The sequence below is a fragment of the Juglans microcarpa x Juglans regia genome, chromosome 8D, assembly GCF_004785595.1.
Source record: "Juglans microcarpa x Juglans regia isolate MS1-56 chromosome 8D, Jm3101_v1.0, whole genome shotgun sequence".
Taxonomy (NCBI): Eukaryota; Viridiplantae; Streptophyta; class Magnoliopsida; order Fagales; family Juglandaceae; genus Juglans; species Juglans microcarpa x Juglans regia.
The window spans coordinates 33,016,100-33,043,930 of record NC_054608.1 but is presented as its reverse complement, the minus strand read 5'-3'; the positions used below and the strand labels follow the sequence as shown (position 1 = coordinate 33,043,930).

General features: G+C 37.4%; 2 protein-coding genes across 4 annotated transcripts; both read left to right on the top strand.

Annotated features, from left to right (window-relative positions):
- The first annotated feature begins 34 nt into the window (after positions 1-34).
- On the top strand, positions 35-25,233 carry LOC121242548. Of its 3 annotated transcripts, none has more exons than XM_041140424.1 (28): positions 35-195; positions 287-538; positions 875-934; positions 1,040-1,132; positions 1,919-2,147; positions 9,648-9,754; positions 12,132-12,194; positions 12,744-12,844; positions 14,910-15,004; positions 15,144-15,164; positions 16,148-16,243; positions 16,330-16,450; positions 16,642-16,785; positions 16,951-17,147; positions 18,350-18,621; positions 18,976-19,077; positions 20,011-20,187; positions 20,302-20,490; positions 21,045-21,286; positions 21,393-21,539; positions 21,815-22,031; positions 23,041-23,169; positions 23,345-23,488; positions 23,892-23,966; positions 24,129-24,290; positions 24,381-24,440; positions 24,636-24,658; positions 24,729-25,233. In XM_041140424.1, the coding sequence occupies exons 1-28, from the start codon at positions 190-192 to the stop codon at positions 24,778-24,780; spliced, it is 3,576 nt and encodes a 1,191-aa protein (XP_040996358.1). In that variant the 5' UTR covers positions 35-189; the 3' UTR covers positions 24,781-25,233. The 3 variants fall into 3 exon arrangements, with proteins under 3 accessions (XP_040996358.1, XP_040996359.1, XP_040996357.1); XM_041140425.1 differs by having other exon boundaries at positions 24,636-24,680; positions 24,751-25,233; XM_041140423.1 differs by having other exon boundaries at positions 24,636-24,710; positions 24,796-25,233.
- Positions 2,154-3,762, top strand: LOC121242550. The gene is made up of 2 exons (XM_041140426.1): positions 2,154-2,698; positions 3,088-3,762. Exons 1-2 carry the CDS (start codon positions 2,689-2,691, stop codon positions 3,678-3,680), a joined length of 603 nt encoding a protein of 200 aa, XP_040996360.1. The 5' UTR covers positions 2,154-2,688; the 3' UTR covers positions 3,681-3,762.
- Positions 25,234-27,831: the final 2,598 nt, after the last annotated feature.

Genomic DNA, 27,831 nt, shown 5'->3' with positions numbered 1-27,831 from the left:
CAATAATAATTAAAAACTCAAAACAACGTTCGTTTACGAAATCAAAACGACGATTTTTTTAATGCTCGAGAAAATGCCGTTGGCAGAAAATGGTTGTTCGTGTTCGTTCCTCTCCGCTTGACTGCTTACCCACAGACATATAATAGATTCTTCCTATTCTCCGATCACAAGCTCTCACAGAGAACTACTATGGCGGTAATTAGCTTCCTCAGATCCCAAAATCATATTCCCATTTCTCTTTTTTTTTGAGAATTTTTTATTTTACTTTGATCTGCCGTTGTGGCAGGATTCGACGGGGACGACGCTGATGGATCTGATAACGGCGGACCCTACTCCTGCTCCGGCTTCTTCCGGTGCGCCAGCTGCTCCGACTCCGGGTCCTTCTTCGGCTCAACCCACGGCGCTGGGGAAGCCGGCCACGGAGAAGAAGTCCAAGAGAGCTACGCTCATGCAGATCCACAACGACACCGTTTCCGTTGCCAAGGCCGCTCTTAATCCCGTCCGCACCAACATCATGCCCCAGAAGCAGAAGAAAAAGGTGATCCCTTTTTCATCTCTCTTACTCTCGCCCTCGCTGGTAGCTGAGAAAGTGTGGAAAATCGAAATGTGTCATAGTTTATGCCGAATTCCGTGGAACGTTGAATTGCTCTTGTTTAAATTCTTTCTTTGCCTATTCTGTACTTTTACGCTCTGTTTAATCACTAAAAAAAAAATGCTGGATAACTGGATTTCTTGCACTTGTTACTTATCGGAAAAAAGAACTAAGATCTTTGAAATATCACAGGTTAACTGATTGCAGATTTCTCTTGTTAGTGAAATTTTCTTTTTGGTTGGATTGAATTGGTGCTTAATGCAGTTTGCTTCATCTTTATAGCCTGTTTCGTATTCACAACTGGCGAGGAGTATTCACGAATTGGCTGCAACATCTGATCAAGTAAATATCACTCTCCTAATATTTCTTAAGCTGATTTTTCTTTGGCTTGGAGATTCCTGAGTTTGTTATTGTTTTCTTCGTTTACCGTGACAAATTTGTGTGTAGAAAAGCTCTCAGAAGCAGTTGGTGCATCATGTATTTCCCAAACTTGCTGTGTACAATTCAGTCGACCCTTCATTGGCACCATCTCTTCTCATGGTATGAGTAATTCCTTGTTTCTTTCTGTTGCAATTATTTTTTTCAAGCATATAATTTTTATCTTTTGGCATAACTTAGGTCGAGTACAGTTTCTTCAATTGCCTGTTTCATCTTCTGTTGCGTGATGCGATATTGTTGAAACATATGATTCACAATGAACCACAGTTTTAGGTGCCTTGGTACGTTTGACCATTTATTGGTTTGGAGATCTCTATATGAAATTTATGGAATGGATAATTGTAATACCTTGAGTTTGCCTTTGCATTAATCTCATGACATTTGGTTTTCTAGTTGTTTTAATTCAATAGGTTTGGGAATTGGGTGCTAGTGATTAAATGGACATAGAAATGAGATCATGCTCCTCCTTTATTCTATTCTACCTCAGCTTGCATGGAGGGTACTCGGGACATCAACTTCTGTAGATCCCAAATTGTTATTTTTTATGTTGAAAATAACCAACTTTGCACCATGTATCTTAGTTTGAGATTATTTGGGAGTGAAGATTTTGCTGTTGTATCTTGTTACTGTATGTGTAGGGAGCTTCTGTTTCCATTGTAGAGCTTTTAATTATAGTTAGCATGCATCTTAAAGTGACTGTTTTAACATCTTTTTCCTGATAGCTTCTTTGAGAATATTAAACTTGGTGGAGGCTGTGTAGGTATTGATTTGAGTGTATGCCACACTAGTTGTAGATCTTTTTATTGAGTTTATGTAGTAACAACTTTAACATTTTGCATTTATGATTTATGTATTTATCTCTCTTTTTGTATTTTCCCTTTTCTGCAGCTCAATCAGCAGTGTGAAGATAGGAGTGTTCTACGGTACGTATATTATTACTTGGCCAGAATTTTATCGGATACTGGAGCACAAGGTTTAGGCACAGGTGGTGGGATCCCTACTCCAAATTGGGATGCTCTAGCTGACATTGATGCTGTTGGAGGGGTGACAAGAGCTGATGTTGTACCGCGAATAGTTGAACAGCTTACAGCAGAGGCATCCAGTGCTGATGCTGAGTGTAAAGTCATTTCTTAGTTAACATTTCATATGAATTCATTTCCAGCTTCTGGTTTCCCTAACCATTACATCTCCATTTTATTATTGTTTATAAGATTCTTTGAAAACTTAACACCTGTATAGTTCTGTTTAGAGAGGATTTAGTTTTTGTCATTTCCTAAGAACAAATTTTTCTTTGTAAGTAACTACGCAAGAACAAATTAATATGTTATAATCTTCCTTTCTGTGCTTGGTTAGAGATTTATCTGTGCTAAATGCAAAATAATGTAATGAATTAATCTTTAGATGTTGCGGTTTGATTTGAACTTTGTCTAATTAGGATTTTATTATCAGTAAAACAAGGATTTTATTGATGAGATATATAGGCATAGCCCAAGTACATGAGGCATATACAAGAGTGACCCCTAAGCACTTTTTCTATTTAGGAATTATGCTTACAACTTGCAAATATAATAGACACCAACTGAAACTATTCATATTTATATTTTTTACTTAAAGGCCTGGAGGATAGGGTGATTGAAACTGCCAAGTCTTGTGTTTAAATGATTGTTGGTAGAATCATGCTTGTGCATGTTTTGAATCTAAAAGTGTCCTTATGAATCTCCGTGGTTGCCCACTTATCTCAGTTAATGGTAATATAAGAATAGTTCGCTCTGTGCTCCCCATTCTGGAGGAAGTAATCACAGGCTGTTGGTGGCTCGTTGATGCGTGGGCTTGAGCCACCGTTGACGGCGAAGCTTCAGTCGACCCTTCCGAAGGTTGCAGAGGCTTTGATGGAGGTCCCGTTGCGGAGGTTGCAATATCTGAGTATGGAGGAGGGATTTCCGAGGTTTCTAATGTTCATGAAGGCCCGATAACTGCATAGACTACCACGACGGAGGTCACCGGCGCACAGACAACTATGCCAAGGCCTGTGGAGATGGTTGTGAGTTGTGGTAAGGGTGTGAGCAGTCCCTTTGGGGAAGGGGAAGTTTTGGGACAAATATACGAGGCTGCCCTGGTTACTGTTGTCAAGTCATTGCCTTCGAACCAGACGCAGAAAATTTTGATTTCTGTTGAGGAAGTTATGGGTGCGTCAAATGAGGTGTTCTTCGTGTCGGGAGTGGAGGAAGTGGATTCTATCATGGCGGGAGTGGATTCTGTCGTGGGAAAGGAGATAAGGCCAATAGGGGAGGGTACCAGTTTGTTGAGTCTTTTTGTGGACTCTGAGGGCAGTGAGGAGGAGGAGATGGGTAGCCCGTCACCCTTACAGATGCTCCCACCTCATATTGCACCTCAAGCATTAGATTGGGTACTAAAAAAAGTAGAAGAGCTTTGTGGTTGGGTGGGACTTTCCTGTGATGACTATAAAGACCAATTCATGGCTCTCCTAGTAGCCATGGAAGCCGGTCGATCTACAGTAATGAAGTCAGCTGTTAGAAAGGAGAGAGAGTTGAAACGATTGCAATACTACATTAACTATGATAATAAGGAGGGAACTTCGGGGAGAGATAGAGCAAAAGGAAGGGACACTTCTTTTGTTAATGAAGCCTAAAATACTGTCTTGGAATGTGAGAGGGATCAGTGACGTGGATAAACGCCTACGTATTAGATCCATTCTCCGAAGTTGGAAAGTAAACATTTTTTTTTTGATAAGTAAAAAATTATATATATCAAAAGGAGAAACCAAGTACACTGAATATATACAAGAAAACATCTTGCCCAAAATGATCCAAAAAGCCCCTAATGACCCAAAAAGCCCGTGGAAAAACAACCCAAAATACACCAGACCTGACCCCAACCCCTTGTTTCCCCTAGAACTAAAACTCTACCTGAACACCCAACCCCAACCCCTTGATTCCCGTCTTCACAATGCCCTCCCTTTAGACTTACCTCTAGTTGAGCTACCACCCTTAGCGTCGTAGTTGATTGCTCAAGAAAGATGCTGTAACTCCCTGCTTTTCTTGAAATTTGATTTGGTTTCAAGCGCGTGGCTTGCCTCAATCGCAGTGATTAGGTCTTTAAATTGATCTTCACATCCTCTATGTGAGATTCCCACAAACTGCTGAATTTTGTTAACTTTAGGTAGAATCCAGTCTGCTATTGGAGGAAGAGAGACCAGGGGAGCAACGTTATCCCCAGACACAGTATCCAATTGCACTCCTGACTCTACACAAGGCACCAATGCCAAACCCATAGGTTCTCTAGCAACTCCATTGGTTCTCTCCATTGGAGATTCTGGGGTGACAGCAAGTCCCTTCACCTCTAGGGTGATAGTGAATCCTACATCTCCTTTAGACCTCGGCAGTATTCAATTTTCCTTCAACTCTGACGAGGGAGCCATAGTTTATTCGGGGACCAAAGGTGTAATACCGGCTATCGGTCTATCCTGTGTTACATGAGGCGAATGACATTCCACTGATGTCTCTACGCCGATACCCGATGTAGACCCCGCTTCAAATAACCTAGATTTCCTTTTGACCCGCCATACTCTCCTGGATTTGATTATAGGGACAAGGCCGAATCCGATCTTCCATTTTCCTTTTTCTGAGTTTAAAGAATTCGGGCCTATCTTGTTACTTACAATCCTGTTGCCTCCAACTGAAAGCCGGTCTATTTTCTTAGACAATATAGTTATCGCTGCCTTCAACTCGCCAAGTTGGGTTTCCATCTCTTTTAAAGAATTGTGCATCTCGACAAGCTGGTCTTGAGGCATAATTTGTAGACCCTCCTCACTCTGAACTCCCGAAGCCTGACCCGTCTTTAGAGCTGCCTCTCCACATGTTTGCTACGCGGCTCCCTGACAAAGCCATGTCCTACAGCACCTTGTCCTTCCAAACCGTCACTCCCTCTCTTGCTGAAGGAAAAATCACGCAGCACCTCCCCCATCCTTCTCCAGCTACTGCTCCCCTCCTCAGGAATGAAAATAAAATTCCTCCTCCCTCCACCTCCATACTACTCCACCGCCATATAACATCCTCGAGCATTCGAGCAACGATGCGCTGTGAAACTGCGTCTACCTTCCCGGACAATGAAGAAAAAATCTTGTTTCTCATCTTTTGTGCACGCTTCCATGGCCTTGGCCAGCCACTGTACTGTTGTTAAACCCAGAACCAACATGCTCCCCTCCTTCATCAATATAAAGAATTTAGATTCTATGACCAACTCCATAGAAGAACCCATGCTGACGAACTCCCCTCCTTCAACAACCATTCGTCATCTCAAATAATCTAAATCTGCGACACAGGGACATGGCTGAAGACCACTGCTTGACGCCGGAGTACTCCCAGAAGACTTGCCAGAAGTGTCGACTCGTTCTGTGTCGATGGCAAGACCAACGGAGCCGTCGTGGGGGTCGCCGGAGTACTCTGAGAAACGACACAGAGAAATCTAGGTCGCCGGAGGGTGGACCGACGCCGGACGGCCCTCAGCAAAGTCGTTGGGGTCCGTCGGCTTTATCTGTGACGAAACGGTGCGGTATCTCTCGCCGGCAAGGGTGGGTGGCGGCAGATCTAGGGTTTTCTCACTTCGTAAGGATTTCTCTCTCCTTAGGACCGACGCCGGACGACCCTCAGCGAAGTCGTCGGGGCCTGTCGGCTTTGTCTATGACGGCTGTGAGGGGTCACTTGCCGGCAATGGGGGATGGTGGCGGTCTCCTTAGGGTTTTCTTGGATGTACGGGGAGAGAGAATTGGAAAGTAAACATTGTTTGCCTACAAGAAACTAAACTGGCAGTCATTTCTCTTCGTATCATTAGGAGTTTGTGGGGTTGTTTTCAAGTGGGATGGCATTATTTACCATCCAATAGAGCATCCGAGGGCATACTAGTAATGTGGGATAAAGGAGTAGTGGAAAATATGGAAGATTTCTTGGGGGATTATGTGGTGGCATGCTCATTTAAGAATGTCATGGATGGCTATCAATGGGCTTTTGCAGGTGTTTATGGGCCTAATCTTGAATAGTCACGAAGCTTTATGGGATGAGTTGGCCGATATTAGCAGCATATGGGACTTACCTTGGTGTATTGGAGGTGATTTCAACATCACTCATTTCCCAAGTGAGAGATCGGGTGTTTCGGGTTTCAACTCACCCATGGTAGATTTTTCTAACTTCATTTCTGAACAGAATTTACAGGATATTCCTCTAGCAGGTGGTTCCTTCACTTGGTCTAGCAACCAAGATCTTCCATCTTGGTCAAGGATAGATAGATTTCTAATCTCACCGAAATGGGTGGTACGCTATCCGGATCTCATTTAGAAGAGATTACCCAGGTTGTGTTCATATCACTTTCCCATTCTTTTGAATTGTAGGGGCATTAGAAGAGGCCCAAGGTACTTCAACTTTGAGAACATGTGGTTGAAGTCAGAGGGTTTTCTGGACAGAATAAGACAATGGTGGTCTTCTTACCATTTCCATGATAATGCTAGCTATACGCTAGCTTGCAAATTAAAGTCTTTGAAAAAGGACTTGAAGGAGTGGAATACACAAGAGTTTGGTAATGTGAAAAGTCAGAAAACTGTTCTAATGGAGGAGCTTAAGGGCTTGGAGGGTGTGGAAGAGGAGAGGGTTCTTTCTGAAACTGAGCGGGCCCACAAATCCCAAGTGATTGCGAACATCGAACGGATGTCTCTTTTGGAAGAAATATCATGGCGATAGAAATTACGAGCATTATGGTTGAAGGAAGGGGATAGATGCACCAAGTTTTTTCACCAAGTGGCCAACTCACATAGGCGGAACAATGCTATAGATACTCTGTTGATAGATGGGGTGGTCTCATCCAACCATATTGAGATCTCAGACCACATTATCAATTACTATGATAAGTTGTTTTCGGAACAATTTGTGTGGAGGTCGAGACTTGATAGGCTGGTTTTTGATGTTCTTGACTTGCAGGTTGTGGAACGTCTTGAAAGGCCTTTTGAGGAGGTAGAGGTCAGGTCGATGGTCAAGGGTATGGCTGGCGATAAAGCTCTAGGTCCCGATGGCTTCTCCATGGCTTTTTTTCAGACTTGTTGGGAAGTGCTTAAACATGATATCATGGAGGTTTTCCATGAATTTCATGGAAGCAGGCGGTTCGAGAAAAGTCTTAATGCAACTTTCTTAGCACTCATTCCCAAAAAGCCCGGTGCCGTAGAAGTGAAAGATTTTCATCCCATTAGTTTGGTGGGTGGGCTATACAAAATTTTATCCAAAGTATTGGCTAACAAATTGAGCAAGGTGATGGAAAGCTTGATTTTGAAGCCTCAAAATGCATTTGTTCAAGGGAGGCAAATCCTCGACTCAGTACTTATAGCTAATGAATGTCTGGAGAGTTGTATTAAATCGGGAGAGCCGGGACTCCTATGTAAGTTAGACATGGAGAAAGCATACGATCACGTCAATTGGAGTTTCCTAATTTATATGCTTAAGAGATGCGGCTTTGGCACTAAATGGTGTTCCTGGATCCATCATTGTATCTCTATGGCTTGTTTCTCCGTATTGGTGAACAATAAGTCAAAAGATTTTTTCAAAAGCTCTCGTGGTTTGTGACAAGGAGACCGTCTTTCTCCTTTTCTCTTTGTTTTTGTGATGGAAGCTTTCAACAAGATGATTTCAAGGGCGGTAGAGGGAGGGTTCATATCAAGATTCTCAGTGGGAGAGGCAAGTTCAGGTTCGCTTAACATTTCTCACCTATTGTTTGCTGATGATACACTAATCTTTTGTGAGGCCAGACAGGAGCAAATTCGAGCAGTGAGGGCTTTATTATTATGTTTTGAAGCCGTGTTAGGGTTGAAGATGAATTTGGCTAAATTAGAGGTAGTTCCAGTGGGGTATGTACTCAATGTGGAGAGTCTGGCGTCCATCTTGGAGTGTAAGATATCTCAGTTGCCCATGAAATATCTCAGCCTTCTGATGGGCGCGGCGTTCAAATCGAAATCCATATGGGATGATATACTAGAAAAAATGGAGAGGAAATTAGCTGGTTGGAAGCGGACGTACTTATCCAAAGGGGGCCGAGTAACTCTCATAATAAGCACTCTCTCTGACTTAACAACATATTTCCTCTCATTATTTCCGCTCCCCGCCAAGGTGGCTCATCGCATGGAGAAACTTCAACGTGATTTCCTTTGGAGAGGGTTCAAGGATGAGTTTAAATTTCACTTGGTGAAATGGACCACAATTTGCTCCCCCATCAAAGGAGGATTGGGTATACGGAATTTGAAATCTTTCAACCAAGCCTTGCTTGGCAAATGGTTATGGAGATATCACCAAGAATGGGAGGCCTTGTGGCGAACCTTCATTGCTTTGAAGCACAGGGAATCATGGGGAGGGTGTTGTTCTAATGAAGTATGGAGTTGGGCTTTGGAAACATATTAGAAGAGGGTGGGACATTTATGCAGCACATACTTGCTTCAAAGACGGCAATGGAGTGAAGGTAAAATTTTGGCATGACTTATGGTGCGGTGATCGGGCACTCAAGGATGTCTTTCCACAAGTTTATAGCTTAGCAAGAAGGAAAGAAGCATTAATAGCAGATTTAATTATCTTTTCCAATGGCCATTCCCAATGGAACCTCACTTTCCATAGAGATGCACAAGATTGGGAGATGGAGGACTTTTCGGCCTTTTGTGACCTTGTGTACTCCACTCGTGAGTCGGGGGAAGGTGAAGACAAGATATATTGACGTCCCTCTAAGAAGGGAGTTTTTAGGGCCAGCTCTTTCTATCATTCCTTGAACATGCACAACTTAGCCCCGTTCCCATGGAAGAGCATTTGGAAGACAAAGGCACCTCTAAAGGCAACTTTTTTTGTATGGACAGCCTATTTGGAGAAGATTCTTACTATAGATAACCTAAGGAAACGTGGCATTATAGCTATGAATTGGTGTTACATGTGTAAGAAGAGCGGTGAGTCTGCTGACCATCTATTACTACATTGTGAGATTGCTAAGACTTTGTGGACTGAAGTCTTAGCACGATTGGGGTTAGCGTGGGTGATGCTGAAAAGGGTATATGATTTTTTAGCCTCCTGGAGAGGTATTAGGGGCAACTCTCAAATTGCATCCATATGGAAGATGTTACCTATTTGCCTATGGTGGTGCATCTGGAGGGAGTGGAACGCAAGATGCTTTGAAGATAAAGAGAGATCAATGGAAAAGCTTAGAATTTTGTTTTTCAACACTTTACTTCATTGGTCGATTGTAATTGATTTTCATGGCAGGCCTTTGCATGATTTCCTTGTATCTTTAAACTAGACATAAACTTGCTCATGTATATGTCCTGTATACTTGGGCATTTTTGTCTCTCTTTTGATCAATAAAAAATTGTTTACAGATAAAAAAAAAAAATGGTAATGTAAGTGTAATTTTATTTTACAGTTTGAGATAAGGAATTGCTGCCTAAAAGGAAATAAAATGATTTATTCCCCACCATCTAGTCTTTCCATGCAGAGTAATTGGTTGCTACTTTTATGGTTGAAATTTGAGTCCTATTTGAAGTGGCTATAGATAATGATTTGCTTTTGTTCCTTCATCATTTCTGTAGTTCATGCACGGAGATTGCAGGCTTTAAAGGCTCTTACATATGCTCCTTCAAGCAACTTTGACATTTTGTCGAGATTGTATGAAATTGTATTTGGCATACTTGATAAGGTTTGTCCGATTTTGTTTCTTCTATAAATATGTACCGAGAATGCTACTCTCTTTACTATTCTTTGTAGACTTGTAATTACTAGAGGCTTATATGTTGTATTATCTTAAAAGTTTTTATAAAAATATTCTTAGTCTTGTGTTGGAAGAACATAGTTTGGTACTTCGCTAGGTTGGCCTCTATTTCGTGTAGGATAACAATATCCCAAAAGATGACGGTTATATAAAACTTAATACACACTTTACATTCACACCCTCCCTGGGTGCAACTCACCCAGCTGCTCATGGAGCCCAGAGCAAAACCTACAATCATGAGCCTTGAATGAGTGGAAGGAAAGGAGAGGGGGGGGGGGGGGGGGGGGGTACCAAGACATAAACAGCCAGGTTTTAATACCTTGTTGGATAACTAATTGTTTGAAAAGCTTAAGGTGATGGGAACGTCTATCACGCTCCACTCAAACTATGCTTTTGGTTGTTGGGGATGATGCTTACGTTTTGTGGTTTGTTATCTAGTTGAGGCGACCTAGAGACTTTTGATGAGTGTCAAAGGTGATGGAAACCCATTGATTAAATGCATTTGATTTTTTCATTGAGATATTGTAGAAGCTTTTGAGTTGAGAACTTAAGATTTATATGATCAGGTGGCGTATTCTCATTGCTAAGATTTATTATGATCAGGTGGCGTATTCAAAATCATTGCTAAAATTTATATGAAAAAGGAGCACACTTTTTAGTTTTCTTTTGAAAACAGAATAAAGTTTAAGAAGATCAATTGGATAGTGGATTCAGTCACTGCTGGATAAATTATAAGGTGAATGACTTAGGTGTCTGATGTGATCAGAGGAAGTTCGTTGCTTAATTAGGTCTGTCTATTACTTACAACAATGAATGGCATCTTGTAATTGCAGAAAATGAAAGCACCATGATTTTTATTTATTTATTTATTCATCGAATGAAATAGGCGAAACCTATGTACACAGGAAGTATACAAAAGAAACACCTAATTACATTCTAGGATTATGAAATGAAAACAAAAACTCATGAACAGTCCCTCCATTAAGTACAATAGATGAAAACCATTGAGGCAAGGAAGACACAAAAAGTTTCCAGATTTCCTCTACAGTACGTTCCTTGTTGTTAAAATACCGCTCATTCCTTTCCATCCAAATATACCACATAATGCACAAAAGAATCATTTTCCACGCAGCTGCCACTTGAGAATAACTTTGAGGCCTATTCCAACATGCAAGTAAGTCAACCACTTTTTTAGGCATTATCCAAACCTGCCCTGCTCTACTAAACACACCATCCCATTACACCTTAGCCACCTCCCAATGTAAAAGTAAATGATCCACCGATTCACCATATTTCTTACACATTGAGCATCACTCCATAACAATCATGCCACGCTTTCTCAAATTATCAATTGTCAGAATATTCCCAAGTGATGCTGTCCAAATAAAAAAGGCAACCTTGGATGGCACATAAACTCTCCAAATACTCTTCCACGGAAAAGAAAAGTGATGCTGAACAGTCAACACCTTATAGTATGATCGAACATAAAACTTTTTACTCGTTGTATGCTTCCGTAAATTTGATCCCTCTAATTTCCTCCAATATCCAGAGAATACAACAAACTGAAAAAATCTGCAACTTCATCAAGTTCCCCATCCTGAACAGCTCTAATAAAACTAACATCCCATTGCACAACTCCATTAGAACGAATCAACAAATCTGAAATGGAAGCCTGCTGAAAGCCCCATGATAACTTTGTGATGAAAAAGTTACTATGTTTTTGAATGGAGAATGCTGAAATGCATTCTAATGCCTGAAGGTGTAAGAATGGGGTACAATTTGGAATAGGTAGCAGCAGTAAATACATATAAAAAAAGGTAGCAGCGACAGCAAATAAAAAACCTCTACATGCCCTCTAAGTGATGATATCTTGTGCTTCTGTATCAATAGCTCCCTCATCTATTGTCTGCACTATGAGTTTAAATCGATTGTTTAGGAAGCCCTAGGAGGTTCTGGTTATAATTGGTTTGATGCCATGCTTTGGATTTCAGGAGTTATGTTTGGTAGTTATGATGGGTGGTTAATTCAGAAAACTTCCATGTATCTCTAGCATGGATGTGAAGAAAGTGACACTATTGACAATTGGTGTTACTATACATGTGAATGAGTTGCACGTTGCATGGATAATTATTTGACATTGATATAATCTCACCTTTGACATAAGTTAAGACATTTTAATTGTGTTCCTATTCATTAAGTTAGTTTTTATTCCATGACATATTATTATGTTCATTACATTATCGTAGTTTCACGGAAATTATGCTTCAAGTTCTCTTGTTTTTAGTGTTAATATATGGATTTGCAGGTAGCTGATGGCCCACAAAAACGTAAGAAAGGCGTGTTTGGGGCTAAAGGTGGTGATAAGGAGGTAATAGTAATTCATCATAAGTTTCTCTATTTGCTGTGTGTTTTATCATTTCATTGGATTGCATGTTTTTTTGTGATTTTCTAAGTACCTCAATGATTAATATGATATCTTGCCAGGAAAAAAGTATAATGATAAAAAAAAAAAAAGTATAATGATAGTATCTTGAGATTTCCAGCACCAAGTCTGGGAACCAGTTTCTTTTCATTTTTGTTTCTGATGATGCTTATGATCATTGGAAAGGGGTTACTACTGATAGCGTGTTAATTCAACAATGAGTTAACAAAGGTGTTGGACTTCTACTAGCAGAATTTTGCTTTAAGTGTGTGGATAGCGGATTTTGGTTTGGTTTAGTCAGGGACATTTTTTCTGATAATTTTACCATCTGTGTTATTGCATGCATGCATGTCTGATTGTCTCGCAGACTTGTTCATTGACATCCTATGCTTTCTGTTTATTCTCTATACTTATCTTTAGACGATATGCTTTTATCTGTTTGGTTTTCGTAGATGATCACTGGATGGTATTTTATGCACTTCTTTTAATTGTTAGTTTGTCATTCGGAGTAATTTGCAATATGCTGCACTAAGTGCTTTGAGAAGACTTCCTCTGGATCCTGGAAATCCCGCATTTCTTCATCGTGCTGTACAGGGGTAAGTTGTTCATTCTTTCACTGATTGTTTTTAAGGTGTTGGATTTCCTGTTGCAAGGTTATGGTGGGATACTTGAAGCAGTGACATAGTGGGTTTTGATGGTGAACAGAAGTTTTTCTTTGTGGATTTTGTTCTTTCATGAAACTCTAGGATTTGATTTATGTTGCGATTTTCCCCCTTTCTTTTTGGTCCTTCAGAGTTGCACTAGCTTTTTGGGTTCTCTTTTATAAATATTATTGGATTTTTGTTCTTTGTTTTTATAATAAATTCTTGGAACGTCCCCCCCAAGAAGGGAAAAAAATGCAGTATTACTCATAAAAAGGAACTAATTCAATGCTTGTTCAGTAAGTAAGATAAGTTTTATTAATGATTAAAAAGGCACTATCGGCTATCAAAGTGCACAGGGAGTATACATCAGATACACCTAACTAGAGAAAGCAAAGAAATCAAGAAAATATAGGAAGTTAAAGTTACAGAAATATAAATGGGAAGCTTTCCATCCAATAAAAATGTGTATTAAAAATAAAGCTTTGAGTTCCTACATTGTGCCTATACTATTTTTGAAACTCCGATTGTTTCTTTCTCACCATGTGCACCATAGTGAAGAGATTAGAATCATTATCCACAAGAGCCTGCTGTGATCACTCCCAAGTCTTCATTTCCAACTTGCTAAAAAAATTATCACCAGTCTAAGCATCACCTAGTCTAAGCAAAAGAGACAAAAAAACTGCTTGTATAATAGTGTTAGCTATCTTACCACGGGGCCAATTATAACATTGAATAATCCTTTTGGAGTACAGGCCCATAAGGCTTGAGTTTTTATTGGGTTATTACAAATGGGTCAGAGACAATCTTAGTTAGAATTGTGGGACTTAAGTCGCGCCACATACAACAAAATGACTTGACGAGGATGTAGAAATTTAAGGGGGCAGAATAAGATATAATATAATACCTTGGATTGAGGAATGAGGGTAGTGGATGGGATCCTAGATTTTCTAGGAGGGAGAAGTTCTTTTTATGACGGGTTTCGATTGTAACATTAACTCGTTCTTTTGGAATATAGGCCCCAAAGTGACATGGCCTTTCCCCTGGTCATTACATAGAACCTACTCACCTCATTAGAGTTGCAACAACCCAAAGCACTACAATATTTCATGTCACTTTCCATTGGCTATCTCTTTCATTGGCATACAGCCATAGCCACTTCCCTAGGAGGCCTCTGTTGGTCTTCCAATGGCAGGATTGATTTTGAAACCCCACAATGGTTGCTTAATTTGTTCGAGATGTGCTACTTCTTTTCTGCCCTTTTTTTTTTTTCGATAAGTAACATTTCTTCCCATGTCCCCTTGAAAATAGAAAATCAGTTCAGTTTGTATATAGCTATTGTTTCATGCTCGCATTGTGAGGCTTCATTTACAGTCCGTAGAATCTTTAAAATTTGACAATATGAGTATGGGGGCCAATATATGTATGCACATGTTACTCTAACTTTTGTTTTCATGTTTAGGCCCTGCCAAGATATGGATATTTTTTTGTATTTACCTCATTTTTGTCCACTGATAGAACTTTTAGATTGAAGCATCTGTTATTTATTTCTAGTCCATTAAAACCTCTGTTGATTCATTCATGGCAGAAGTTTATAATTGCAATTCACTTCTCCTTTTTACGAAACCTTTCTGTCCTTTCTTTCATATGATTTAATTTGAGTTGTGTATATTGTGAACCAAATATAAATAATTGTTTTTAATCCTCTACAGATCTTTTGATATAAGTTTGGAAATCCTGGTTTTTTTAGTCTGGTAATGCTTTGTGTTTTTGCTTAATCTATATATATGTAGATTGGTGGCTGCAAGTCCTTTGGATAATTATCTCTTGCTCAAGGAACCCTAGTTTCATTGATCTGCTTTTGTTTGTTCCACTTGCAAGCCTATGTGTGAATATCTTTAATATGCTTATTGTGCTGCTTTTAATTTTAACCAATTTCATCATAGTTATGGTACATCTAACCATTCCTGTTTTGTTATGTTTTGTCTATTGTCAATAACTAGTGGTGTCAAATTGGCAGAGTTTCATTTGCTGATCCTGTTGCTGTGAGGCATGCATTGGAAATTCTCTCGGAGTTAGCTACAAGAGATACTTATGCAGTTGCGATGGCCTTAGGTTACTTGACTTGACTATTAAACTCTCACATTCACAAGGCATCTGTTGTCATGAAAATATATTTGTTTCCATGATGCTGGAAGTAAGGTTTGGTGATTATAATGTATTCTGACTCTGTACTGTTATAATCTCTCTGCAGGAAAGCTTGCACAACCTGGAGGTATTTTCCCATTCTTTGTTGTCTTTTGGCATCCTCTTCTTACCATTATTGTGGATTAGTGTTGGTTTCTGAAGTTACATATGGTAATACCTCATTAGATTTTTAAAGTTTCTGGTTTTTGAGTCCGTGCAATACAAATCAATAGCAAACATAATACACAATAAAAGGATCTCTTCCTCATTTGAGTTCTATGCATCTTTCTCTCACTGTTAATACGGTGTCGAGTTGCAAGAGTGCGAAGAAGAAACTCTTTCATGACTATTTAGCCCTTGGCTTCAGCACTTTGTGTCAGTTCTGTATAGATATAGAAAATTCATCAAATTTCCCTTTAACAGAAAGGGATCTGAATGTGATAATTTTTTTTTGATGAGTACGAATATGATAATTAAATGTGAATCAATATCTTTGCCATGATGTTATGGCTAAATCAACATTTTTGCTCAATGTTGATTGGTGCGTATGGACTTTGGGGAGAGAAAGGGAATATCAGATCTGCAATGCTGTTGAGCTTTTATATCAACTCGGTCAAATTATTCCTTTAGTTGATACTATGATTGGCTGGGTGCATATGACAGTATTGGTCTGTCCCTCTTTAATTTTATTTTGTAATTTTTTCCTTTTTTATTTTTTTGTATACAGCCAGTGCAATGAGACTTCTTGTATTTTGATATTACTTCTTGTTACATAAAAAACACACTTTTTAAACACTACCTCCTTTAGTTTATTCATGGTATTGATAACTTGGACAATGACTCTTATGTTCTTTGAAGTTTCTGAGACTCAGAGAAATTGATGCTTCAATGAATTGATTCTTCTGCTAGGGGCTTAGTCTATTCTAAGATGTGTCACAGTTACGTTTGTAGTAAATGGATTTCTAGTCTAATTGGAGTCTGCAAACTATCTCTATTTCATCTTTTACTTGAGTTGTTATTTGGCCCGGCTTCTTGTGAAAAGTTACCATTTTTGGATGTTGTACGAAGCAGGTGCTTTGCAGGATGTTTTGCATTTGCATGACGTTCTTGCTAGAGTTTCACTAGCCAAATTGTGCCATACAATAGCAAGAGCTCGAGCACTAGATGGTAAGTAATGGTAAATTTTTATATCTCAATTATTATTTCTGTGCAATATGCTTGAATTGATAGGTTTATTGAAATCATGTCAATAGAGAGGCCGGATATAAAATCTCAGTTCAACTCGGTACTATATCAACTCCTCCTGGATCCTAGCGAGAGAGTCTGCTTTGAGGCAATATTATGTGTACTGGGAAAGTACGATAACACAGAAAGGTTTGTTTTGTTATCTCAAAGCATTATTCTTCCTGCATTTCCATGTTATACATTTTCATCTTTCATGGGGTTAGAGCAGCATTGCATGGAGTTTTGTCACACTGCTTTAGTATTTACTGGGATATGTTTTCCTTACTGTCACTCCTAGTCAAAGTTTTGTAATTTTTTTTCCTTGCATTTGCTTAATGTAGGACTGAAGAGCGAGCTGCTGGTTGGTACCGTTTAACCAGGGAGATCCTCAAGTTTCCAGAAGCTCCATCTGTGTCATCAAAGGAAAAAGATAAATCTCAAAAGACAAGGCGTCCACAACCCCTTATAAAACTTGTAATGAGAAGGTAGAAACATCTCCCCTTTTCTATCTGATATTAGAAATTTTATCTTGCAAGGTTCTACTGGAGGTGTTCTCAAATTTAGTGAAATAGCTTGTCAGTGGCTACCTTTACATGCATTGGCTGTTTTAATTGAAGTTCATTTATTTTTTGGTTCCTGCCATGATTCAGATTGGAGAGTTCTTTCCGTAGTTTCTCTAGGCCAGTACTTCATGCAGCATCCAGAGTTGTGCAGGAGATGGGGAAAAGTCGGGCTGCTGCTTTTGCTCTAGGTTTGCAGGATATTGATGAAGGAGCTCATGTTAATACATTTGCGGATACTGTTGACTCGCATGATTCAGATACTAATGAGAACTCACACCCGGAAAGTAATTTTTTATTATTTGCTTTCTGGTCCATCTCTTCTATAGCAATTATGTATATAAAGTCACAATGGATCCTGATTATTAACCTGTGAAAGCTGTATATGGCGTCTTGGGCATAGTTTATTATTGTTAGTGTTTTAGGTTGGTTTTATATGGATTACTTGGTTTGTCCTCCATAGTGGTTGACATTACTACTGAAATTTGTTTAATTCTATTCTACTCATGGTAGTTTGATGTCCCTAACTGTTGTACACAAGTGATGCAGATGGTATATCATGGAGGTGGGGAAAATACTGAGGCTGATCCTCCTGAAAATTAGTATTTTCTCCACCTCCATAGCATTATTTCATCAAGCCTATGTGTAATATGCACTTGGGTTATGTTATCTTTAGTTTAGATTCGTCTTTAGTTCAGTATTTCTTTATATTACACATGATTATATGAAAATTATATGGAGCAACTGATTGGATCACCTTAGATGATATATTTGGCATAATTTGTTATTGATAAATGAGCAGGACTTATGTAGTTTGAATTATTCTTTCTGCAATCTGCAAATGCACTATTAAATAGTTAGATATATAGTTCTGAATGGGCTTTCAGTATCAAGGTTAAATAGGATCCATATTTTTCTATTTATTGGGGTTTAAAGGGAATGTACTGTTATCTTTGTGGTAACTCAGTGTCCATTGGGGTACTGTTATCTATGCCAGTGACTTTGTGGTAACTCAGTGTTCATTGGGGTACTGTTATCTATACCAGTGACTTGGAATTGTTCATCTTTTCAGTTTTCATAATTGCTGTATAGTTTCAATTAAAAATTGTGATAGTTTCACTCTCTTAGCTATTTAAAACGGTGCAATCTTTTAGTTCCAACAAGTGTTGGTTTATGTTGATTAAATAGTTTTTTATTATAATTTATTTTGAATTACAAGTTTGAACCCCTAGGGGTTGGTTTAAGTGGTAAAGGCCTGGTTGGGATTTTCCTTTTGAATTACCCGAGGTGTACTTGTGGAAAACTCTTTACCGAGGGCCTGTACACCCCCAGGATTAGTCGAGAAGTTTGGCCCATAGTCTGCATTCATTTTGAAGTAGTTATATTTGAATAATCTTTATTTATTTATTTATTTATTTTTTTAAATGGGCTTGTTTAGGCTATTTGGTGGATAATTGTCTAATTGCATTTCATTCTTACTTGCTCATAGATACCCGAAAAACATCTTCTCTATCAAATGGAACAGGTGGCAAGGATACAGTTGCAGGCTTATTAGCTTCATTGATGGAAGTAGTGCGTACAACTGTAGCATGCGAATGTGTTTATGTTCGAGCTATGGTAATCAAGGCATTAATCTGGATGCAAAGCCCGCATGATTCCTTTGATGAACTGGAATCAATTATTGCATCGGAGCTCTCTGATCCAGCTTGGCCAGCAACACTATTGAATGATATTTTACTTACATTGCATGCTCGTTTTAAGGTATGTAATGGATGTAAGTCATACTTATTATCTTAAGGTATGAAAATTTCATTTCAAAGCCATTATTCTTTGCATTTTCTTTGATATTATTAAGTTTAGATTTTTATGAAGTTTTCTGCTATTGTACATTTATCAAGGGGTAGAAACTTGGGACAAAGTTATAAATATATTCTAGAGAAGTACTAGTTGTAGTAGGAGGCTAGTTATGAATACCGTGTTTGTTACTTCTGTTGTACAATCAATGGTTCTCAAAGAATTTTTTTGTTACTTTTTTTTGTTGTGCACTGAGGTGATGCTATGTTCCCATTTGTTATAAAATTTATTTTGTAATAAGATCCATTGTTGCTTCATCAGGCAACTCCAGATATGGCTGTCACTCTTCTTGAGATCGCAAGGGTTTTTGCTACTAAAGTTCCTGGGAAGATTGATGCTGATGTGTTACAACTACTATGGAAAGTAGGTTTTCGTGCATTCTTCACCTACAATAATACAGTCCCTGTCTTTATGACTTCATTCTCTTTTCACTTTTCTAGTGTTTTATGTGTTTATGATATATATTCCTGCATTTGCTTTGTTTGAGAATATTTTTGGATAATGTTGACAAAAATTTGATGAAAGATATCAATGATGCAACCTATTGTTTATTCTGCATGTTTCAAAACCTTGGTCCCGAGAACTTTTTAATCAAGCATTTTGTTTGGTCGAGGCAAATGATCATGCATTTAGTTTCATTCTCCTTTTTTTGCCTACTGAGTGCGGGTAGGGTTAAGGTGTTTAATTGACCAAGCAACACTAAAAACGGTAGGCTTGAATATTTCTAAATGAGGATAGTTGTCCTCATCGTGAAGCAGTAGAAGAACTCTCAGTTTTTAGAACAGCCAAATACAATTGAAAATTTCCCACTGCAAAATTTTGCATTTTACAGTTGGTTCTTCAAAATCCCATCTTGTCCTTGCATTTGCAATTGCCGCTAATAAATGGATCAAGATTTATGTGACATAGGGCAGAATTAGGAATCCGTGTCTGCCAAAGAAAATAACGCAGCAAAAAACTCTTCCCCTCAAAACTCGTCGTTGGTGGTGGCGTTGTTGTTATAATCATAACCATCATCGCTCTGATATACAATTAAATTGAAGCGGAGTATATTCTAGTCTTTTTTAAGAAAGAGGACAGAACCTCTAATTTTATTAAAAATAATCTCACTTATGGCAAAGGATTACCTTGGTAAATTCTAGTTACACCAGTGGTTTTTCTTGTTCTTTGCTGTTATCATTCTTCCTTTTTACAATTTGCATGCCTTCTTACTTGCCTAATGCCCTTTGCTTTAATAGTAGTTTCTTTGAAATTATCCAGAAATGACATTCATATGCTTTATGATTCCATTTCCAGACATGCCTTGTTGGGGCTGGTCCTGATGGAAAACACACAGCTTTGGAGGCAGTCACTATTGTACTTGATCTACCACCGCCACAACCTGGGTCAATGTTGGGGCTTACATCAGTGGACAGTGTTTCTGCATCTGATCCAAAGTCTGCACTGGCATTACAGAGGCTAGTACAAGCAGCAGTAAGCTTCCTATTTGACCAATAAACTTCTTCAGCTCTCTTTAATCCTATCATGATAGGGCTATAGTTCTTGCAATGTTATGACTTATATGCTTGGAAATGAATATACTTGCAGGTATGGTTTCTTGGAGAAAATGCAAATTATGCTGCTTCTGAATATGCTTGGGAATCTGCAACCCCACCTGGTACAGCATTAATGATGTTAGATGCAGATAAAATGGTCGCTGCTGCCAGTTCCCGGAACCCTACTCTAGCTGGTGCATTGACTCGGCTTCAAAGGTGTGCCTTCAGTGGCAGCTGGGAGGTATAAACTCAAACTTGAGTAATCATCCAATGGTGGCTTTCTTACTTCACGTATCTTGGGACCACAATTGAGTATTCTAAACATGGTTGGTGGGGTGATAGAACTCACCACCCTTCTAATATGGGCTCACATGATCAAAGATTGAGGGTTATAATAATTCATGGAGTGTTTCTGCTGTTACACTAAAAGGTTAATTGATTTTAGAGCATTAATCTGCCATGCATTAATTTGCTGTACTATATAGATGATTGTGCACAAAGAATGTAGTAAGGCTTTCATTAACTTGTTTTCCCATAGGTGTTGCCTTTCATTTTATCCAAAGGTATAAATTTAAAAAAAGATGTCAATATGTTTCAATTTGTATCTTTTAGCAAACATGACTTGCACTATTCTGAACTGGTGTCCAATAACTTAAATTGGAATGTTAACTGCCCTAACTTCATAAGTTTTTTATGTTCTAGATCGGTATCATATTTGTTACCAAGATGTTTTTTGAAATCGAAGATAATGTTTATTGCTGCTTTTCTTTTCCTTTTTCTTATGTGGACTCGCAGATTCGAATCATTGCTGCTCAAGCTCTTACAACCATGGCAATCAGGTCTGGTGAGCCTTTTAGGCTACAGATCTATGAATTCTTACATACTTTGGCACAGGGTGGGTTGCAGTCTCAATTTTCAGAGATGCATCTCAGTAATGGGGAAGATCAAGGAGCCAGTGGCACTGGCCTTGGAGTTCTAATAAGTCCTATGATAAAGGTTCTTGATGAAATGTACAGAGCACAAGATGATTTGATAAAGTAAGAAATGAAGTTTTGTATTTGTTCTTTTATGACCTTTGTTTTGCTGCTTAGTTAAAAAATATCTTTCCTTTTTACTCGTACAAATTCTTTGGTGGAAAAACAGGGAAATACGGAATCATGACAACACAAAAAAAGAATGGACAGATGAAGAACTTAAGAAACTGTATGAAACCCATGAGAAGTTGCTGGATCTTGTTTCCATGTTTTGTTACGTCCCAAGAGCAAAGTACCTACCTTTGGGGCCAATAAGGTACTACATTTATCCTGTTTTATGCTATGTTCACAAGAATGAGTTATAGTGATAAACTTTTCCAAATGCCATTGAAAGTGGTTTCTCTCTACAAGCTCTGGGGATAGATTTTGTTATGGAAGTTGTGATGAGAACTTCTTCAAATTGATTTAGTTGTATTTCATTTTTTCTGGTCTTTCTGTAATTATATGCTGAATATGGTTTCTAATATTTTCTTTTCATTATTGTCTTTGCTTCTTCCTCCCTCTCCCTTCTTTCTTGAAATCTTATGACAGTGTAAAACTTATTGACATCTATCGCACACGGCACAATATAAGCGCGTCAGCTGGTTTCAATGATCCCGCTGTTGCCACTGGAATTTCTGATCTTGTCTATGAATCTAAACCAGCTGCTACTGAGCCTGATACTCTCGATGATGACCTAGTAAATGCTTGGGCTGCAAATCTTGGTGATGATGACTTGTTGGGAAACAATGCACCGGCAATGAACAGGGTAAGAATTTAATGTCTGGTTATTAAACATAAATTGGGAAATTTGAGCCTTGTGCGGTATTGTATATCTATTTCATTTTGCGCATTCTTCAGCACACTCCCATGCGTTTTGCTTCTGGCCCTCTGTGCTTAACTGATTTTCCCTTATTAGGAAATAGACATGAATTTTCTCTTAATTATTATTAACAGTTAGAAAGCCAAACGTGGTCACTGTATTATCCTTAAAATACTAATATGCCTATGTACTTATAATTTTTATAATAGATGCAAATGCCTAAACATCAGAGTTGAGCGATCTGTTCTTAGCTTCCTCTCCTAAAAAGAATTTTTACATGTTTCTCAGCATTGTAATGGGAACTTTACATACATTTCACACAGACACATAAACACGACATAATGGGGACAACCTTTCATGGGGCTCTGCCATGCTAAGATTGACATCACCAATATATGCACAAAGTCATGTTTCATTAGTCAATAGATTAAGGACCTTTTACTTGCTAGATAATTAAGTCAAAAGGACGAAATTAATTGTTTAGTTGCATAAATAATTTCCTCTACCAGTGTGGACTTTGTTTGATGTATTTGTCTTTCATCCTTACATGGGAAAACTGTGTTAAGTAGGTTTTGATGAATAGTTATTGGGCCTAACTCGTTTGGTTGCACAGATGAGATGGGATAAAAGTTAAAAGTTGAATAAAATATTGTTAGAATATAATTTTTTAATATAATATTTGTTTTTTGGATTTGAAAAAGTTGAATTGTTTATTATATTTTGTGTGGGAGTTTGGGAAAGTTGTAATGATTATATGAGATGAGACTTCTCATCTTGGTAACCAAACCAGGCTAAATTTGAACATAAACTTGTGAGTGGAATATGGATTCTAGTAGTCTTTAAATTTTGTATATTTAATTTAGCATCTTCTGATAAATGTTTGTAGGTACATGTCTTTTTCATTTGATTTCAATCCGCTTAGCAAGAGGATCATTCTATCTCTACTTTGTGCTAGGTTAATGAATTTCTTGCTGGCGTGGGAGCTGATGCTCCTGATGTTGAGGAGGAGAACATCATCTCTAGACCTTCAGTTAGTTATGATGATATGTGGGCAAAGACTCTTTTAGAGACTTCAGAACTAGAGGTAAGGGTTCTCTCTTAACTTGTCGAAAGGGAGGTATGAGTTCTCCCAAATCTTACTGAAGTTGGGCTCAGCATTGGTTTAGAGCTTGGTAGTATCCATAAGGACTGCTCGATGGCAGCCATTGTTATCAGAGTTCTATATCACTTATATAACTAATCTTTTTCTTGGATCACAGGAAGATGATGCAAGGTCATCTGGGACATCTTCGCCGGAGTCAACAGGATCAGTTGAATCTTCTATATCATCCCACTTTGGTGGAATGAGCTACCCTTCATTGTTCAGTTCACGGCCAAACACATATGGGGCTTCACAAACTTCAGTATGACTAATAATGATTTTGATGCAGTCTCTGTTTCTTTCTTTTTTTCTTTTTGCATGTTAACCATTTTCTAATACAAAGCTGTTTTCTACTTTGAGCATATTGTTCCTCAATTTTACATTAGTTCAATTGAAATTGGAAAATGAAAGTAAATGAATATGGAAAGATAAGTCCCAGAAGATTGAGCCTAAACTGAAATTGTACTTGGACGGAACAAGACCCATCTTATTAGATTCTGTTTAAGACAGACGTGACATCTCTGGTTGACAGCCACCAGATCAATATGGGACATTTTTTAGATGCCCCCTTCAGTTTAAAAACTTTTTTTTTTTTTTCATGATTAATAAATTCTCCTAGTTTAAAAGACAATTTGAGTTGTGACTCCCATAATTATATATAACAGGAGAGGTCAGCGGCAAGCAGGTTTAGCAATCCATCCACTGGTGGTGCCTCAATGTATGAGGGTATAGGTTCTCCGGTTAGTCTTATTGCCTTTCTCTTTCTTGTTCTATACTTTTTTTTATAAGTTCTTGTTCTATACTTATCAAGAGAAAAAACATATATCTAGTTGTTGATTGTACAATGTGATTTAAATCACTAAATCTTCATGTTTTTTGTACGTTGATTTCCGTTCCATCAGATAAGAGAAGAGCCTTCGTCATATGCATTTGAGTCGTTTGAGAACCCCTTAGCTGGGCGTGGATCACAAAGTTTTGGGTCCCGAGAAGAGGAGCGCAGTTCGTCTGGAAATCCAAAGTTTGGAACGGCGCTCTACGACTTCACTGCAGGTGGAGATGATGAGGTTAGTTGACTTCACTGCTGATTTAATCTACAAATAGTTTTTAGATGAAATTTCTAGGTGAATGAGTAATAATTGTGGTTTTCATTGCAGTTAAATTTAACAACTGGAGAAGAGGTGGAGATTGAGGACGAAGTGGATGGCTGGTTTTATGTAAGTGTACAGAGTTTGAAGATCAACATTGAAAAAGAAAACCAACTTTTATACTAAGAAATCTTCCAAAAGAAAAAAAAAAAAAAAAAAAAAACTGATTGGAATGTGTTGTTGATGTTACTATTTTCTGGAGATAAGAAATTAGTTTTACTAGTATTAGTCTTTCTGCCTAATGTACTGCTGCTCATGTTGCAGGTGAAAAAGAAACGCCCTGGGAGGGATGGCAAGATGGCCGGGCTGGTACCGGTCCTATACGTCAATCAACCTTAATTGCAGCAATCTTGTGAGGGATGGCAAGATGGCCGGGCTGGTACCGGTCCTATACGTCAATCAACCTTAATTGCAGCAATCTTGTGTCCAGCAATATATCTGCCAACTAGGTTTCATTGGTTGTTTCTCCGTCTGCGCCATTTTAGGAGACAATACTACGGCATTAAGTCTTTATTGAGATTATCTTCAGCAATTTAATCCCCAACCTTCATTGATCGTGCATCTTGGTGGAGCTTTATTTGAGTGGTGATCTTGTGCATGCTTCCTGAAAGTTTCATACCAGCTTTTTGCTATATAAAATATCCGAGACAACAAAACATCCAGACCCTTTTTTCAGCTGTGGAATTTCCTGAGAGAATGAGTTAGTGTGTTGTTCCTTTGTTCATAGTGGTTATTTGTACCATATACATTTTCCAACGGCATCCAGATTTGCAGCATATATATACAGGTTTTGATGGTGTAACTACAAATGAGTATCCATGATTTTCTAGTGAATGAATTTTAGGTTTCTTTTCTTGCTTAATTGCTTGATTCTCTCATTTGACTATATATATATATATATATATATATATATATATATATATTATTCAATCATTGGAAGAATCCCTACAATATTAGTGATGGTAAGAATGAGATATGAAACTTGAGAATTTCTTTTGTTGATAATTAGTTGGAAAATGATTAACTTAAAACTCTTTTACAACACTATATTAAATGAAAGATAATTTTATAAAATTGAAATTCAATTTAACGAAGTGGCATGCTTACGTTAACACAAAATGACTTGAATTGTAAAGGAGTTGTATCTATATCATCAATACAGTCAAATTCAATCATTGCTTATCAAAATCCCAAGTTCTTAGAGTAATTCTTAAATGATTAGTTTTAAAATTTTCGACCAATTGGTACGTTTGGAAGCTAAATTAAATTTAATTCATCTCAATTTATTATTACAATTTTTTCAAATTTCAACATAAAATATAATAAATAATTTAACTTTTTTAAATCTCAAAATAATAATAATATTAAAAAATAATATTCTAACAATATTTTATTATCTCAATTCAATTTAACACAATTCAGTTCAACATCTAAATGCAATCACTTTGCTTATTTGATCAATTAGAAGATAAATGCCTCATTTATTTTTATAGATGAGATGAAATAAGTTGAGATTAAAGTTAAAAATTAAATATAATATTATTAGAATATATATTTTTAATATTATTTTTGTTTTAAAATTTAAAAAAGTTAAATTGTTTATTTTATTTTATACGAAAATTTCAAAAAAATTATAATAATGAAATGAAATGGGTTAAGAAAAATTATGAAAACAAACAAGAAAATAGACTTGCAATAATAAAAAAAAGAGTTTTGTTATATACAAGCAAGTTTGCGTACCAATCTGCGTATTAATATTATTGCCTTCATATTTTAAATTTAAATTAGTACTATTTTTAATAAAATTTATTTTTTGACCAATCATATTGAATGGATACACGTATTAATATATAGAATCGCTTGTAATTAGATTTTTCTTAAAAAAAAATATTTACACTATCGTTGGGGTCAATCCTCAAACAACGACTATAATATTGATTGTTCGGTATAATTCCTTCCATGAAGTAGTCAGAAAATCCTTTTCGTACTGCTTTTCCAAGTCCAAGCTTGGGGCAGAACGTACAGTTATTCCTCAGTTGTCAAATTCAAAGATGCAATCAAATTCAAATTGGAAGTTGGTACAGCACGCCTATGTGGAAAAAGTCATCACCCTGTTTACTCAAATAATAATAATAAAAGACTGGACATTTCACATTTGCAGTCCTTGTCAAGATTGACAAAGGTGATTTATAGCAAATCAATTCTCAATGCTGATCAGGAGCTGATCATCTCCTCGCTTAATGCTCAACATGTCTTTCGCGAAATAAATATGGTCGCAGAATTTTTGACAAAGGAAGATACCAGGGGGTTCTTGTATTTTATTGGGGATAGTTATGATAAGGATTGATTTCGTGGTCTTGTACGTATTAATAGATGGAGTTTACCTTATATTCGGTCAAGATAGAATTTTTATTGGGTTTGTACAAAATAGTTTTGGATCTTTATTTCTTTTGATGCCTGGGTTTGATGAAACCTGGCTGTTTGGATTGTAACCACGGTTTTACTCTGTCATAGTAAAGGTTTTTAGTAAAATTGGGGTTCTGTAAAAAAAAAAAAAAAAAAAAAAAAAAAAATTCCTTTCTCAATGTTCTCAATCTACCATCTCCAAATTGAGATAAATTTATCTCAAGTATGGGAGTGAGCTAGATACGTGACTATATTAAGGTTGCGTTTGGTTACAAGACTTAGTTGAACTTAGTCGAGCTTAATCTAATTTTAAGTTGAGTCTAACATCCAAATATTCAACTCTCAAATTATTAAATTCATCTCAACTTAAAACCTCCTTACACGTGGGACTCACAATCTTTTTCAATTTAACACATCTTTATACGTGGGACTCACAACCTTTTTCAACTTCTCATAAAAAGTATTAAATTCATTTTAACATCCAAACATACTTTAAACTTAGTTTAGATGGCCTCGCATAATTCTCTCTACTACTCAATTCATTATTATTCATAAAGAACTAGAGCTCAACTCAACATCCAAATGCAGCCTAAATCATGAGTTGTGAGAAGTGCTACCGTCACAAAAGAATTTTATAAAAATAAATTCACAAATTGACATGACTTCATATGATATAAGATCAATTTTATAATAAAAATAATTTTACAATCTAACGTATCATATCAATCTATATCAGTTTATAGGTTCAGTTTTGTAAAAAAATTCATTCCTAGTTGTTAAATATTATTTATTGTTTTTATTTTGATGAATTTTGGTAGTGTGCAAAGTAGGGTCGGTTGGTAGTTTGAATACGAAGAGGGCCATGTACTGGGTCCTCTAATCGACAAACGAAATCAATCTTGTTCTTATAATGTAGATTTGACTCCAAAGTTCTGACAAGAGATGAAATTGGGAAGCCAATTTCTTGCACGTTTGCCATGATATCTATTGTTCTTAATTGGCACATATCATGTCAAAAACCTTAAACCCTTTACCAATACAACAAGTGGAAGAC